Source organism: Scyliorhinus torazame, chromosome 18 (genome assembly GCF_047496885.1).
Source record: "Scyliorhinus torazame isolate Kashiwa2021f chromosome 18, sScyTor2.1, whole genome shotgun sequence".
In the NCBI taxonomy this organism is placed as follows: Eukaryota; Metazoa; Chordata; class Chondrichthyes; order Carcharhiniformes; family Scyliorhinidae; genus Scyliorhinus; species Scyliorhinus torazame.
The window spans coordinates 84,665,934-84,682,810 of record NC_092724.1 but is presented as its reverse complement, the minus strand read 5'-3'; the positions used below and the strand labels follow the sequence as shown (position 1 = coordinate 84,682,810).

General features: G+C 48.5%; 1 protein-coding gene across 2 annotated transcripts in view; it reads right to left on the bottom strand.

Moving 5' to 3' along the window:
• Positions 1 to 16,877, bottom strand: part of LOC140395338 (protein HID1) — a 306,127-nt gene that overhangs the window by 254,086 nt on the left and 35,164 nt on the right. For both annotated transcript variants that reach the window (XM_072482976.1, XM_072482977.1), the window contains exons 3-4: positions 11,644 to 11,814; positions 111 to 227 (exon numbers count right to left, since the gene is read on the bottom strand). In XM_072482976.1, coding sequence (XP_072339077.1) covers positions 111 to 227; positions 11,644 to 11,814 — 288 coding nt within the window. The remainder of the gene's footprint in view (positions 1 to 110; positions 228 to 11,643; positions 11,815 to 16,877) is intronic.

Here is a 16,877-nt window from a genome sequence, read left to right as displayed (position 1 = left end):
CAATAGGAGCCTGAAATGAAGAATGTTCCATTGTGCAGCGTTCCTCACCTTGACAAACACATTAACAATCCCACCCATTAAGTGGCAGGAAGCTGCCAGGAGAGACATACCGGTCCGGTTTTCCTATGGCTCTGGACGGTGAAGTCAGGACAGAAGAGCAGGTCAGCAATGGCCAGTAAGAGGGATTCAGCGAGGGGCCGGGCTGTCTCATCATCTCCTTCATGAGCCTGAACACAAAGGGGAGAAAAACACCCATTACAGGCTGTATCACAAAACCTCCCCATCCCCATCACAGGCAAAGAGGATGACAGCCACAGAAACTTCTCAACACTACACTGTAACATAGAATATCATAGAATTTACAGTGCAGAAGGAGGCCATTCGGCCCATCGAGTCTGCACTGGCTCTTGGAAAGAGCACCCTACCCAAGGTCAACACCTCCACCCTATCCCCATAACCCAGTAACCCCACCCAACACTAAGTGCAATTTTGGACACTAAGGGCAATTTATCATGGCCAATCCACCTAACCTGCACATCTTTGGATGTGTAATGGGCAATGGGCAATGGCTTCCAGTCTTGCTAATGACCACAGAGTAAAAACTCAGCTTGTCAAAGTTAGCAACGGCAACTGCACCTCCCGTAATACTCTACTGGAGGGATGGCACGGTGGTGCAGTGGTTAGCACTGCTGCCTACGGCGTCAAGGACCCAGGTTCAATCCTGGCCCCGGGTCACTGTCTGTGTGGAGTTTGCACATTCCCCCGTGTCTGCGTGGGGTTCACCCCCACAACCCAAAGATGTGTAGGTTAGGTGGATTGGCCATGCTAAATTGCCACTTAATTGGAAAAAAAATAATTGGGTACTCTAAACTTTTTTAAGAATACTTCACTGCGTGGAAACATTGTGGGGCAGCCTCAAGACTGTGAAATTCATCTTTCTTTTTCTCTTTCTTCTGACAAACCAAAGCGCAAGTTCTCTGATCTAATTCACCGCCTGGACCGAAATATCTGGTCTCAGTCAAGACACCATTCACGTTGCTGTTATCGATATCAGTATCCCCATGCAGGGATCGGGAGAAAGCTCAGACACTGAACCACTGAGTCCTACTGAACACCGAGTGTATGGCTGCAAGTTTAGTACCTTCATAAACCTATCAACACCTCTGGGTTCCCGCACTGCGTACACTGGCCTTTAACCGGCAATGTTTTGGCTATAAACCACTGTGCCACATGGCGGTGATGTGGAAGATGCTATATAAAGATAGTTTGGTCTACCTTTCTGCTGCTGACAGGTGCACTATGTACCACATCAGGGGGGACTGGTCTAACTGGTTTCAGTAAAGGCAGCAGCCTCTTCCAATGGTGATGTACACGTCTCCAGTAAGTGTTCGCAGCTCGAGGAACTTGGCTTAGTCATTGAGCTAGAGGCCGAGTTGCGGATGCTGCTGCACATCAGGGAGGAGGAAAGTTACCTGGATTCTCTGTACTACCTGGATTCTCTGTACTAAGAGGCAGCCACATCGCTTAGGATAGAGTCTTCTGATTTGGTCAGGGACAGGGAGGGTCAGACTGTGAGTGAGGCAGGTTAGGGGACCCAGGCGGCTGGAATGCAGGCATGTCAGTCTCTGCAATTGTCCAACAGGTTTGAGATTCTCTCAGCTGGTTTGGATGAGAGTGAGAGCTGCAGGGTGGATTTATTGACTGACCATGGCATCGTCGTACAGAATCAAGTGGGTGGAGCAAAAAGGAATGTAGTGGGAATAGGGTACAGTATAGTGAGGGGGACTAACAGTGTTCAGACGGCAGTGTTGCCTGACCATGCCAGGATGCAAGTCATCTTCTCAGGAAGAGAGGAACCTGCTATGGGAGGGGGTGGATCCCATTGCTATGTAAATACCAATGACATAGAACAAAGAAAGATGTTCTACAAAGAGAGTAAGAGGAACTAGGCACTAAACTACATAACAAAACCTCCAAGGTTATAATCTCTGGATTATTACCTGAGCTTCATGTAAATTGGCATAGGGTACACTAAATTAGAGAGATGAATACATTGCTCAAAAACTCGTGTGAGAGAAGTGAGATTTTGTTCGTGGGGCACTGGTACCAGTACTGGGGCTGTGCTGTTGGGGGTGACTACACCTGAACCGTGCTGCGATCAGTGTTCTTGCAAACCGCATAACTCGGGAAATAGGAGAAGGTTTTAAACTAAATAGTGGGAGCAAGTGTTCAATGTGGAATGAAGAACGATGTGTTTTATCAAAGAATAGAGACAATTAAGAGAGGAAGAGAATATAGTCATCCTCGGTCATTGGCAGGTCGGGTACAGGCGATTAAAATGAATATGCTGTGGTGTTTTTTGTTTGTATTCAGTGCCTTTATTTGGGCGGAGGGGGGGGGAGAGAAGAGAGAGCCAGGGTTAGGAAAGTAGTTCTTATAGATCTTATTTATAGAATTTATATTGCAGAAGGATGCCATTCGGCCCATCAAGTCTGCACCAGCCCTTGGAAAGAGCACCTCACTTAAGCCCATGCCTCCACCCTTTCCCCGTAACCCAGTAACCCCACCTACCCTTTTTGGACACCAAGGCCAATTTATCATGGCTAATCCATCTACTCTGCACATCTTTGGACTGTGGGAGGAAACCGGAGCACCCGGATGAAACCCACGAAGACATGGTGAGAACGTGCAGACTCCGCACAGAGTGAGCCTAGCCGGGAATCGAACCTGGGACCATGAAGGTGTGAAGCAACTGTGCTAACCACTGTGCTACCGTGCTGCTCTCTTCTGCAGAGGTCGGCACATAGGGGGGTTGGGCCTCCCAAATCTATTACACTATTATTGGCCAGCTAATGCCGAAAAGGTGATGGGGGGGGGTGGGGGGGGTCCCAGTGGGTTAGGGTGGAGGAGAGTCTGTGCAGGGGTCGGGGCTGAGGGCGTTGTCAACAGCGCCACTCCTGATGGCCCCGGGTAAATATTCGGGGAGTCCAATGGTGGTGGCGGTGACACTGAAGATTTGGAGGCTGTTGAGTCAGCACTCTTAAGGTGTGGGCGGGGTTAAGAGAGATGCCGAATAGGGATGTTTGAGCCAGGAAAGTTGGACAGGAGGTTTTGGAGATGGGTGGAGAGAGGAGTCAGGGTATTAAAAGATGTTACTGGGTGGTCGTTTTGCGAGGCTTGAGGAGTTGAGGGGAGAAATGTGGACTGGGGCAGGGGGAAGTATTTAGGTAGCTGCAGCTCCAGGACTTTGCCAGGAGGTTCAGAGCTTGCCGATAGCGCCGGCCCCCTCGCTGATGGACGAGGTATTGACAGCAGGGGGGAATGGAGAATGGAGTGGTGTCGGCGATCTATTGGAGGATTTTGGGGGAGGATAAGGTATTCTTGGAGGGTATTAAAGCCAAGTGGGAAGAAGAGTTGGGGGAGGTTATGGAAGAGTCTATGGTGTGAGGTGCTCCGGAGGGTGAACGCCTCAACCTCGTGCTCGAGGTTGGGGCTGATACAGCTGAAGGTCGTGTATAGGGCGCACCTCACGAGGGAGAGGATGAGCTGACTCTTTGAGGAGTGGAGGATGTGTGAGATGCCTGTGGGAGGAGCCCCGCAAACCATATTCACATGCTTCGGTCCTGTCCGAAGATGGAGAGGTATTGGAGGGAGGTTTTTAAGGCCTTTTCAACTAAACTAAAAGCTCGGTCTGATTGTGTGCAGCATTCGTAACAAAGTACACAAATTGGTAGCACACATTGAAATCAATAAATATCTGATCAACATTACTGAGACATGGCTGCAGGAGGACAAGGATTGGGTCCTGAATATTGAGGAATATACAAGATAAAAGTAGGAAGCCAGGTAAGGGTGGAGGGGCAGCACCATTAGTCAAGGATGACATTTGTGCAATAGTTAGAGGTCATTGTTGTTCAGGAGATCAGGAATCAGTTTGGGTGGAGATGAGGAATAGTAGGGAAAATAAGTCATTAGTCGGAGAGGTCTACAGGCCCCTAACAGTAACCACAATGTAGGGCAAAATATACAAGAAGAAATATTCAGTGCTTGTGATAATAATCATGGGTGACTTTAATCTACTAGAAAAATCAGTTTGGAAGTAATAATAATAACTTATTGTCACAAGTAGGCTTCAATGAAGTTACTGTGAAAAGCCCCTAGTCGCCACATTCCAGCGCCTGTTCAGGGAGGCCGATACGGGAATTGAACCCACCCTGCTGGCATCGTTCTTCTGCATTACAAGCCAGCCATTTAGCCCACTGTGCTAAACCAGCTCCTAATAGCCAGATAGTAATAGCTTGGATAAGGTGTTTATGGCTTTTGAGATAGTTTCTTAGAGCAGTGCATTCTGGAACAAACCAGAGAGCAGGTTATATTAGACTTGGTCATGGAATATATTTTGTATTCTCTATAGTGAAGTCAGCAACAGAAGGCAAGACAGAGGTAGACAGATTCTTGTAGACAAGGAAATGACAGGTTATCGGGGTTACATGGAAATGTGGAACTCAACACAAACAGATCAGCGATGATCTTATTGAATGTCACAGCAGGCTCGAGGGGCTGAATGGCCTAATTCATATGTAACTCCAGAATAATCACGTGGATTCTGGGTGTCAGGATACTTACACGTGCTCACAGAAGGAGGTAAAAACAGATTATCTGTTCATTATCACATAACTCTGTGATAGTGTTTGTGAAATTTTGCTGCGCATAACTTGGTTGCTGTGTTTCCTTTACATTACAATAATGACTAAATGCTGCAAGTGCTGGAATCGGAAATAAATACAGAAAACACTGGTGGAGAGAAAAGCAGAATTAACAATTCCGTTCTGATGAATGGTCACAGACATGAAATAATAATTCTGTTTCTGTCTACAAAATTATGAGGGGCATGGACGAAGTGGATAGCCAGAAGCTTTTTCCCAGGGTGGAAGAGTCAATTACAAAGGGACATAGGCGTATAGTGCAAGGGGCAAAGTTTAGGGGAGGTATGCAAGGCAAGTTTTTCTTACACAGAGGATAGTGGGTGCCTGGAACTCGCTTCCCAGGTGCTGGAAGCAGGTACGAAAGGGATGTTTAAGGGGCATCTTGACAAATACATGAATAGGATGGGAATAGAGGATACGGACCCTGGAAGTGTAGAAGGTTTTAGGTTAAACGGGCAGCGTGGTCGGCACTGGCTGAAAGGCCTGTTCTGTGCTACACTTTTCCTTGTTCACACATGCCGCCTGATCTGATGAGTATTTCCAACGTTTTGTTTTTATTTCATAAAATATTTCATTGATTGCAAAGCGCTTTGAGGCATCAAGTGGTCATGAAACGTGCTATATAAATACAAGTCTTTCTTTCTAATTAGGGGAGTGGGGAAAATACGATATCCACATATCTCTGTAACATGCTGTCTATGTTCGAAAACGGAGCCTTTGCAATCACTGGCAATCTGCTCCAATGAAACACATACCGGGGGCGATTCTACGAGCCCCGCACCGGGCCGGAGAAACGGAGCAACCGCGCCACGACGCCGGCGCGCAATTCTCCGAGGTGCGGAGAATTGGCGCCATTTGCGCCGGCGCGTTTGGCGTGGCGCTGGCCTGCGGGCCGCTGGAATCCGCGGGGCCGCTGATTCTCCGGCCCTGATGGGCCAAGCGGCCGATCCGACACGACAAAGTCCCACCGGCGCCGTTCACCCCTGGTCGCTGCCGGCGGGAACTCTGCGGAAACGCTCGGGGGGCGGCCTGTGGGGGGGGGGGGGGGGGGCTCCTTCACCGGGGGGGGCCTCCAATGGGGTCTGGCCCGCGATCGGGGACCACCGATTGGTGGGCCGGCCTCTCTCTTTCCCCCCCCGGGCCTACTTCCTGGCGCAGCCGGCCCCTGAACATCGACCCAGTGTTGGGTCAGGGCCGGCGCGCGGAAGAAGTCCCCCGCACATGCGCGGGTTGTCGCAGCCCAACTGCGCATGCGCGGGTTGGCGCGGCACCCATTCAACGCCGCTAAGGAGGCTGGAGCGGCGTGAACCGCTCCAGCGCCGTGCTGGCCCCTTGTGGGGGCCAGAATAGGTTGTGCCCGGGTTCTGTTTGCGTCATCGTGAAACGCGCCGGCGTTCACGATGGCGCAAACACTTGGCCTCCTTATAGGAGAATCGCCCCCACCGACTTGCCATACATCATTTTGTAAATTCAGGCCCTGAGCCCCTAGCCTCCACACTCTCCAAACTGAGATCAATCCTGTGAGCTTTCCTTAATCTCGTACCAAAGTGTGGAGATGCCGGCTTGGACTGGGGTGAGCTCAGTAAGAAGTCTTACAACACCAGGTTAAAGTCCAACAGGTTTGTTTCAAACACTAGCTTTCGGAGCACTGCTCCTTCCTCAGGTGAATGAAGAGGTATTCATCCCTTAGGTGAATGAAGAGGCTCTTCATTCACCTGAGGAAGGAGCAGCGCTCCGAAAGCTAGTGTTTGAAACAAACCTGTTGGATTTTAACCTGGTGTTGTAAGACTTCTTACTGTCCGACCAAAGTAACTGCAAATAGATCGATAATTAAACCTTCAAAACTGTAGAAAATCTGACTGAACCTTTTGAAAAGATTGCTCAGGTTTAAAATTGAAAACGTTAACAATTATAAACCTTGCAATTATTCGGTGTATGAATCGTAAGCCAGTGCAAGAGGTCAGACGCACTCCAACTGTATCCTCAATTACATAGGATATGTGATTCTTGTGGGTTGGGTTTTTCTTTGGTTAATGAACAACTCCAAATGGCTTTGTGCCCACATTCAATTGGGAGTAATAACTTTGGCTATCTGTTAGGGAAATATTATTTTGCAGCGACTGATAAGACTTGTTATCTACATTGTTGGCTGCAGGAACGCTGTATGACAGATAGCAAGACCTTCAGGAGCTGAGTGTGCGCACCTTGTGGACAGTTCCCTGCCACCCCTTTCAAATGCGTAGTTCAGTAACCAAGTCAGTTCACATTGGTGTAAATTCAACCACAAACAGGCTGCACATGCAAATGACTTGAAGTCACCAGGGAGTTTAAGGTCACTAAGCACAGGTAAATCTCCAGCGTGAAGTTAGTGCAAAGTTTCATCCTTGTGTTTGTCATTCTTTTTTTTAAAAAACATTTTATTGAGGCATTTATGATTTTATAACAACAAATACAGATGTAAACTTAACTCAATAAATAACACCCCCTCCCCCTCCCCCACCCTGTGTTTGTCATTCTTGATGACATTTAACAGCCATCAATGTGAAGTTAACCCAGCCATCACCACACAGATAGACATTAAGTGCAATGTGCACATAGAAATGCAAAGCTAAATGCAAAGCAGATGAGATGCAATGCAGGAAAGTATCTGGTGATACATTTCTGTAGGATACGTGAGGAGAGATAGTACAAGCAAAATGATACAATGCTCAAGGTGCAGGTCGAGAGACAAACGTTTGAAAGTGGCAGGCAGTTAACAAAGCCTATGATACTAAAACTGTTAGTCTCATAGCCCGCGGCAGTACAAAAGGCATTCTGCAAATTGAATCTGCACTGGTTCTTTCAATGAGCAATCAAGTTAGCCCCATTTCCCATCGCTTACCCATAACCCTGCAGTTTTTTCTCCAAGTATTTATCTAATTTCCTTTTGTCTTCTGAGCTTTATAAATAGAGGCAGAGGGTTAAAAAAAAGGAAATGCTGCTGAACCTTTATAACACATCAGTTCAACCTCAGCTGTGCCCAATCCTGGACACCACACTTTAGGAAGGCACTGGGTTACAGGTAGCAGAATGGTTCCAGGTATGAGGGTTTACAGTTATGTGAATAGACAGAAGCTGGGGTTGTTACTACTGAGAGCAGAGAAGGTTAAGAGGGCATCTGACAGAGGTGTTTAAAATCATAAAGGGTTGGGTGGCACGGGGGAGTGCAGTGGTTAGCACTGCTGCCTATGACATCGAGGACCCGGGTTCAATCCCATTCCCGGATCACTGTCCGTGTGGAATTTGCACATTCACCCAGTGTAATTGCCCCTTAATTGGAAACAAAATAATTGGGTACTCTAAACTTATTTATTTTTATCCATAAAAGATTTAGATAAATTCAATAAAGAAAAAGTGCTCCCAGTAGCAGAGAGGTCAAAAATCAGATTGGAAAAGAGCCAGAGGCAACATGGCTCGTTCTTTGCACCGACTCGTTAGGATTTCGAATGCATTGCTAATAGGGAGTTGGAAACAGGTTCAATAATAGGATTCAAAAGGAAACTGGATAAATACTTGGAGAAAAAAAACTGCAGAGTTATGGGTAAGAGATGGGAAATGGGACTAACTTAATTGCTCGTTGAAAGAACCAGTGCACATTCAATGGGCAGAATGGCCTTCTTTTGTACTGTCGTGGGCTATGATACTATCAGGACAAATGTCCTACAGCTTAGTCAGAGAGGTAGGTTTTAAGAGTCATGAAGGAGAGGAGACAGGCTGAGAGGTTTGGGTAAGGAATTCTAGAGCTGGGTTGATTATACGCACGCCTTACTGACCCAATTTCACTCATAGCTTGTGAAACACAGCCACAGTAAGTCAAACTAATTCTGTGCCTGAACTGGCTGAGTGTTGGTGAGACGTACCCTGTAGGAACTGGATCTCAGTGAGTCACAATGACACAGACAGGCCGACAGGCACATGCACACATAGTCACACGTGGGCACAAGTGGGCAGCTCCTGGCTTCACCACTAAAATCTCTGGCTGCAGAAGTTTGAAAGAAACTTAAGTTCTATTTTATTCCTGATTTTTCAGCTCTTATTTTAGGTCACTTCCAGTCAGCTCTGGTACCTTCAAGAATCTCAATATAATCTTTCAGTAATATGCCCAGAGGATCAGTGCAGTGCTCAAAGTAGGCACTGCCATGTTACAAATGAACTCTGCCAACAACGTCTCCCAACCCTTTCCTTTATGTGGACATCATCATCAAAAGCTTTTGCAAAACCACAGCGCACGCAAGCCATTTTAAACATTATTTTTACAAAGCCAACAGCTGACGGGAGTCAAACTTGCTATCAACAGATATTATAAACACAGCTATTTCTAATAGTTTATGATGCACACTTACATTGCATATCATGTTCGACAAAGATGTTCGTTAAGCAAATTACGAATAATAATGTAATATCGATTATGATACATACGAGGTACATGGAATTATATTATTATTTACTACGGACTACCTGCAGTACCATTGGTCCGCAATCCAAAGGTGGGAACCACTGTCTTAGAACATTCAGTCTGCTGTCTTGGTGTCACTGCAGCAGGGATCAAGTTAAAACACACACACACAGAAGGACACAGGGACAGAGACGCGGAGGGACAGAGACACACGTGCAGAGGCACACGCCCGTACAGGCACACATTCCTACACTGTAGTTAAGGTTAAGTGAACCAACATACCAATAGGGGTGTTTCTTTTCTGGAGGCTGAACATCTGGTAAAGAACAAGTGGAATATCCCCACATGGTTGAGCTGGCACCTTACAATGTCTTGAGGTCATGAAAAATACTCTATAAATGACAGTCTTTCTATCGTCCTTTAAGTGTGTCAGAAACAATGGGCAGTGCCCAATCACATTTCTGATGTTAACAGACGGAAGGGAGCCCAAGCCTCTTATCATTCTTGGTACATTTTGGTGGTCCAGTGAAAATCTGTCATGTTTCAACTTTCCAACAATATTTTATGTGCCTCTAAACCTGACCAACTGCTGCCAGTGAATAAAATTATGACCACTTTATAGTCCTGGGCTGCCAAGGCTCTTGTGCCTGTTGTGGCGATTGTGAAAGCCTCGACAAAAAACATCAATGGGCTATTTACCATGAGAGGTAACAGCATAGCCCAAATCTTTTCCTCAAATGACATTGTTCAGTTGGGGTCATTGGCCAGTAATCAGGAGCAAGAACAATGGGTGATGTCTCTGATCCCTGGAGCACCAACCTCAATCACGCAGTGCAAACAGGCTTATCAAACTCAGCAGAACTAGGTTATTAATCCAACTAGTCTCAGTTGATGTTTATACTGCACACGAGCCTGCTCCCACCCTATTTCATCTCAGCCTATCAGCATGCCCATCCATTCCTTTCACTCTTGAATGTTTATCCATCGTCCCCAGAAACATGCCTAAACTATTCGCAACAACCATTCCCTGGGGTAGCAAATTCCACTATCTCACCATTCTCAGAGTAACTGAATTTCTCCCAAATTCCCTGTTGGATTTATCAGTAATTATTTTATACTGATGACCTTCTAGTTTTGAACCTTGGAAAGAGCACCCCACTTAAGCCCACGCCTCCACCTTATTCCCGTAACCCAGTAACCCAACCTAATGTTTTTGGACACTAAGGGGAATTTAGCATGGCCAATCCACCTAACCTGCACATATTTGGACTGTGGGAGGAAACCGGAGCACCCGGAGGAAACCCACACACACACACGGGGAGAACGTGTAGACTCCGCACAGACTTGGGTCACTACCCAAGCCGGGAATCGAACCTGGGACCCTGGAGCTGTGGAGCAATTGTGCTAACCTCCATGCTACCGTGCTGCCCACACGGGATCAATCCCGGTGGTTATTATTGCTGCCTCAAAGCCCCAGGGACCCGGGTTCAATTCCTGGTCTTGGGTGACTGTGGAGTTTGCACTTCCTGCCTGTGTCTGCGTGGGTTCCCTTCAGGTGCTCCGGTTTCCTCCCAGTCGAAAGATGTGCAGGTAGGTAGATTGGCAATGCTATATTGCTCCTTGGGTGTCCAGGGATCGACAGGTTCTTTGGGGTTACGGGGCGCAGACCTAGGTCAGGTGCTCTTTCAGAGGGATGGTGCAGACTCAATGGGCCAAATGGGCCTCCTTCTGCACTTCAGGGATTCTTTGATTCTTCAATGATTCTAATAATCCTGGTGTCACTACGGACTGGGATAGGGATCAATCCTAGTGCCACTATGGACTGGGATAGGGATCAATCGTAATGTCACTATGGACTGGGATAGCATCAATCCTCGTGTCACTATGCACTGGGGTAGGATCAATCCTGGTGTCACTGTGGACTGGGATAGGGATCAATCCTAGTGTCACTATGAACTGAGGTAGGGATCAATTCTGGTGTCACTGTGGATTGGAGTAGGGATCAATCCTGCTGTCACTATGGATTGGGGTAGGGATCAATCATGTGTCACAATGGACTCGGGGTGGGGTTTATCTGGGTCACTATGGATGAGTAGCGGGAAAAGGGATTGATTCCAGTCACTATGGATGAGTAGCAGGAAAAGGGATCGATTCCAGTCACAATGGACGAATAAGGGGAAGAGGATCGATTCTGGTTACTATGATCAGGGGAAATCAATCCTGTTCACAGGCAAGCTTCTGCCTCACCACCCACTTTGGTCCCAGACCTTACCAAAACCTTTCTTCATCTACAAGCTTTCATCCTACGCCTCCTAAACTCTCCGTGCTTCAATGTCTATTCCCTCACATCCTGTGATGTTTCGTTGAAGTATTGTGCATGTATAATGGAGGTTGCCGTCGGTAATGACGAATGGCCGAAATAACAGCATCAACCTAACCCATTATCAGATGACAGACTCAGATCACACAACAGCCTGAGGAAAGAGCCTCGTGAAGACCTACCCCGCCGTGTCCTGCTCCTGGTACTGTAGACCAAAAAAAACCTCTCCAATCTGGATCCTCAAATATATATGGCAAGATGCGGGTGAGTAGCTGAGTAGAGTTTATAATGATCTGCTTGTCCTTGTCGTTCGTGCAGCCTGACTCTGCCCCTTGGACCAACTTCTCGACAGCCTGCATGTGCAACAAAATATCAATTATTAATATAAAGATAAATGACACACAAACTGGGGTTTCATATTGGTGGGTACAGGTCAATCACTTAAAAACACTGGGGTACTGTACCAGGGGAATGCAATTCTGTCACTATATAACACTGGGGTAGAGTATTGGTGGATACAGATCTGTCACTGAATAACACTGGGGTACAATACTGGTGGGTACAGGTCTGTCACTGTATAACACTGGGGTACAGTATGATGGATATAAGTCTGTCACCGGAGAACACAGGGGTACAGTCCTGGTGGGTACAGATCTGCCACTGTATAACACTGGGGTAGAGTATTGGTAGATACAGGTCTGTCACTATAACAATGGTGGGCACTATTCCTGGTGGCGAAGCCAGCATTTAATACCCACCGTTATCCCCGTGTCTGAGTCGGTCTCTCTCCCACAACCCAAAGATGGGCAGGGTAAGTGGATTGGCCACGCCAAATTGTCCCTTAATTGGAAAAACAAATTTAATTTGAAGAAATAGCCACCCGTAATTGTCCCAAAATGGTGGTGATGGGTCTTTCCCTTGAATTGCAGGTAGCGACTTGATACACTCAGTGACTTGCTAGTCTACTTCAGATGGCACCTTGGTCTTGGACATGAATCACATATAGACCTGGGTGGACGGGACTGTCAGCTTTCCTCCTCAGTAGGAAATCCAAGAAACAACTGGGAATTTACACCAATCCGACAGCTTGACAGTCACTTTCACAGAAAAGAGTTTTATATTCAACAATTTTCTTTTTAAACCAAACTTAAACTGACATGGTAGAATTTGAACTTTGTGGATGCGTGCAGGCCTCTGGATATACAAACCCAACAAAAGAACCATTCCATACCTCGGCTCATCACTGGTGTATTTAGAGCAATGATCTTCAAAGTCGGGGGCGCGACCATGGGTCGTGGGCGGGTGTCGGGAGGGTCTCGGAGCCGTCCGTCGCAGCGCTCCCGATAGCGCAAATTCGCGAACAGCCGCAGCAGCTGGTTTTTAACTATGCCGGCTGCGAGCGGCCTTTTTACCATATTTTAAAAAATGCGGCCGCATTGTGCGTGCCCGCTCATCATTACGCATGCGCAGAGTTTTGCGCATGCGCACCAATGAGCGGGCACGCATGCGCAGTGCGGCCGCAATATTTTAATGTGGTAAAAAGGCCGCTCGCAGCCGGCATAGTTAAAAGCCCTCTGCTGCTCACTCTGCCCGGTTTGGAAACGCTTGGTTCTTCTGAACGAAGCTAAGGCCGAGATCCCCCCCTGCGACTCGCACCATCGAACCCACCCGCAGAGATCCAGCCCATGGCCTCCACCTCGGAACTCGCCTGCATCTACAGCGCGCTCATCCTGCACAACGACAAGGTCACTGTCACCGAAGACAAATTCAATGCCCTGATTAGAACAGCTGGTGTGACCATTGAGCCTTTCTGGCCTAGTCTATTTGCCAAGGCATTGGCTAATATTGACGTCAATAGTCTGATCTGCAACGTTGGTGCTGGTCATCGTGCCCCAGCTGCTGCAGCAGTTGTTTCCACCGCTGCCTATGTTGCTGCTGAAGAGAAGAAACAGGAAGAATCTGAAGAGTCTGACGATGACATGGGCTTTGGTTTTTTTGATTAAACGTGCTATGCAACAATATTGTTACAATTTGCAAAAAATAAATAAAAATTGAATATAGAAGCTGCTGCGGCTGAACACCGTGAATTTGCGCAATCGGAGACGCAGAAGATTTTTTAAAACATTCTATGTAATCTTCCTGCCTGAGGGAGGCAGAGAGCAGGTCACGGCCCCAGAACGTCGCCAACACATGCTTTGGGTGCGATTGCGATTCCTCCATTTTGTCAGCAGCAAACAAGGTAAGGGAAAATGGTGGGTCGCGACGGCCGGGCGGCGTGGGTCGCGACGGGCCGCCGGCCTGGGTCGCGACGGGCCGCCGGCCTGGGTCGCGACGGGCCGCCGGCCTGGGTCGCGACGGGCCGCCGGCCTGGGTCGCGACGGGCCGCCGGCCTGGGTCGCGACGGTCCGCCGGCGTGGGTCGCGACGGTCCGCCGGCGTGGCTCGCGACGGTCCGCCGGCGTGGCTCGCGACGGTCCGCCGGCGTGGCTCGCGACGGTCCGCCGGCGTGGCTTGCGAACGGTCCGCCGGCGTGGCTCGCGACGGTCCGCCGGCGTGGCTCGCGACGGTCCGCCGGCGTGGCTCGCGACGGTCCGCCGGCGTGGCTCGCGACGGTCCGCCGGCGTGGCTCGCGACGGTCCGCCGGCGTGGCTCGCGACGGTCCGCCGGCGTGGCTCGCGACGGTCCGCCGGCGTGGCTCGCAACGGTCCGCCGGCGTGGCTCGCAACGGTCCGCCGGCGTGGGTCGCAACGGTCCGCCGGCGTGGGTCGCAACGGTCCGCCGGCGTGGGTCGCAACGGTCCGCCGGCGTGGGTCGCAACGGTCCGCCGGCGTGGCTCGCAACGGTCCGCCGGCGTGGCTCGCAACGGTCCGCCGGCGTGGCTCGCAACGGTCCGCCGGCGTGGCTCGCGACGGTCCGCCGGCGTGGGTCGCGAAGGCCGGTTGACGTGGGTCGCGACGGTGCACCGGCGGAGGTCGCGAAGGTTGGCCAATTGATAAAATTGGGTCTCCGGAAAAAAGGTTTGCAATCACGGATTTAAAGGAAAGCAGGTAACAGCGAATAGCCTGTGTCATTGCTCTGAGAACTCCAGTGTCTGTATTTGTGGAGCCTGAGGTCAACAGTGTCACCGAGGAAGGAAACACTCACAAGTTATACTTCCTCTTAGTGAGTCTGAGGTTTCCCCAAACCACAAAACTGTCGCCACAGAGAGAGGTAACCACATAGAGCAAATAACAAGAGCAGCAAAGAAACAAGGGCAAAGAACAGTAAGAGTAGACAGAATACAGAGCAGAATGACCAGAGATAGGAAACTTCAACGACACAGAGAGACGAGTGAAATTGGGATCATCCTCTTTAGGAGCAGAGAAAACGATGGGGAGAATTAACAGAGGGGTTAAAAATCATGAGGGGTTTTGATAAATACAGAGAAATTGTTTTCACTGGCAGCAACCAGAGGACACAGGTATTTTTAAAATTTGCAAAATTACATGGGCTAAGAGGAAACTACCCCACCCATTCGCTGCCTGAGGAGGCAGTGGGAGCAGGTTCAATGGTAAATTTCAAAAGGAAATTGTATTACTTGAAGGGGCAAAATTTGCAGGACTAAGAGAAAAGAGCAGGTGAGGGGGACCTATTGGATAGCTTCCACACAGCAGGCAGTGACTTGATGGGAAGAAGGGTCTCCTTTTATCCTGTTCAATTGCAGGAGTGATGAACAGAAATTGACGATATTAAAGTAATCTCCCCAATGTCCGCCACAGTCAAGGGGAATTGGGGCGTGGACAATGCAAATACAGAAAATACTCAAATCTTGATCTTACAGATGGTGTCTTCACACGGATTGAAAGTAACTACACAAGAGAAAAGGAAGTCAGGGCACCTTCCTCTGGTTGTCATGTTGACTTGAGATATTTTGAAGATGATGTAGTAGATGTCAGTAGGTGTGCATGAGGTGACTGTCTCACTTGAGGCTTTCCCCCCCCCCGCACGCCCTCAAAATATCTGCCAAATCTACAGGGAGCTGAGTAAGTGGAAAATTGTCTTTCTCCTATTGTCAAGAAAAAATGGGGCTTGCATTTATATCGCACCTTATCAATCTCTCCTGCCACCCCCAAGTGTCACAAACTCATGCCAACTCATCACAGACTCATGCCAACATTGAGGGCATTTAAACGTTTATTGGATAAACATATGGATGATAATGGCATAGTGTAGGTTAGATGGCTTTTGTTTCGGTGCAACATCGTGGGCCGAAGGGCCTGTACTGCGCGGTATCGTTCTATGTTCTATGTAAATATCATTGACTAGATCCCGTTTTTAAGAGGCTTTCATTGAGGGAGGAATATTAGCCAGGACATGGGAACAATATCTTCCAATGCGACATGGGATCTCAAACACTCACTTAATAGGCAGATATGTAACGTCTGATGCAAAGAATGGCACCACCAACAGAGCAAGATCCACTCGCTGCTGCACTAGAGCAATTGGCTCGATTACATAATGGTGTGAACTCTCAACTTAGACTCAGAGTAATAGTAACTGAGCCAAACTGCCACATTGGCTTTTGCTGATCATTCTCGTGAAATATTGGAGAATGAGTCAAACAACATTCGCCAAAAAGCCGCAACAATCAGTTCGTATTCCCATTCAGTTTATGATTGCACTGCTTGCAATGACACCTGCAGCGTCCCCATCAATATGGCAAATCAGAGTCAGTCACCAATGTGCACTGGGGAAGGGGTACAATTATAGAAACACACCACTGGCCCACAGGGAAACTGGGGGAGCGGGTTGACTTGTTGGGTAGCAGGCAGCATGGGGGGGGAGTGAGTGGGCTCAGGGGTGGGGGATGTTGAGTGCGTGCCAAATATTGAGGGATACACATTTTGCTGGCTCAGATCATACCTGCGAGAGTCAGTGTGCTCTAATTCTTTTACTTCTGAAAATAATGACGGTCAATACAGAGGAATAATTCTAAACTCAGCTAATAGGCCATTCTGAGAAAGCCAGTATGGGTCCATCAAAAGGAAAAGGCAGCTCAGTAAATACATTTTAAGTTGGTGTCAAGTTGTTCTTAATTGACTTCCGGTGACGGCGGGCGGGAGGCAGCCGCACATTGGAGGGCTCCCGTTCAGAACGGCATTTTCGGGGAGTAACGCCCGATCCTAGGGCCAGCGACGGCAGTAAAAGTCGGGAGATAGTGCAAGGAGAAGAAGGATGTCAAAAAACACCAAAAAAACGGCCGGGAAAAAAGCGGCTGAAAGTCCGTTGGAGAGGGGAAAGGTCACCGCGAGGTCAACAAAGATGATGGAGGCTGGAGCACCAGGGGAGGCCACAGTGCTTACGGCTGAAGAACTAACTAAGGTGATGGATGCGGAATTCCAAAAGCAGTTGGCACAGATTGAGAAATGTATGGCGAT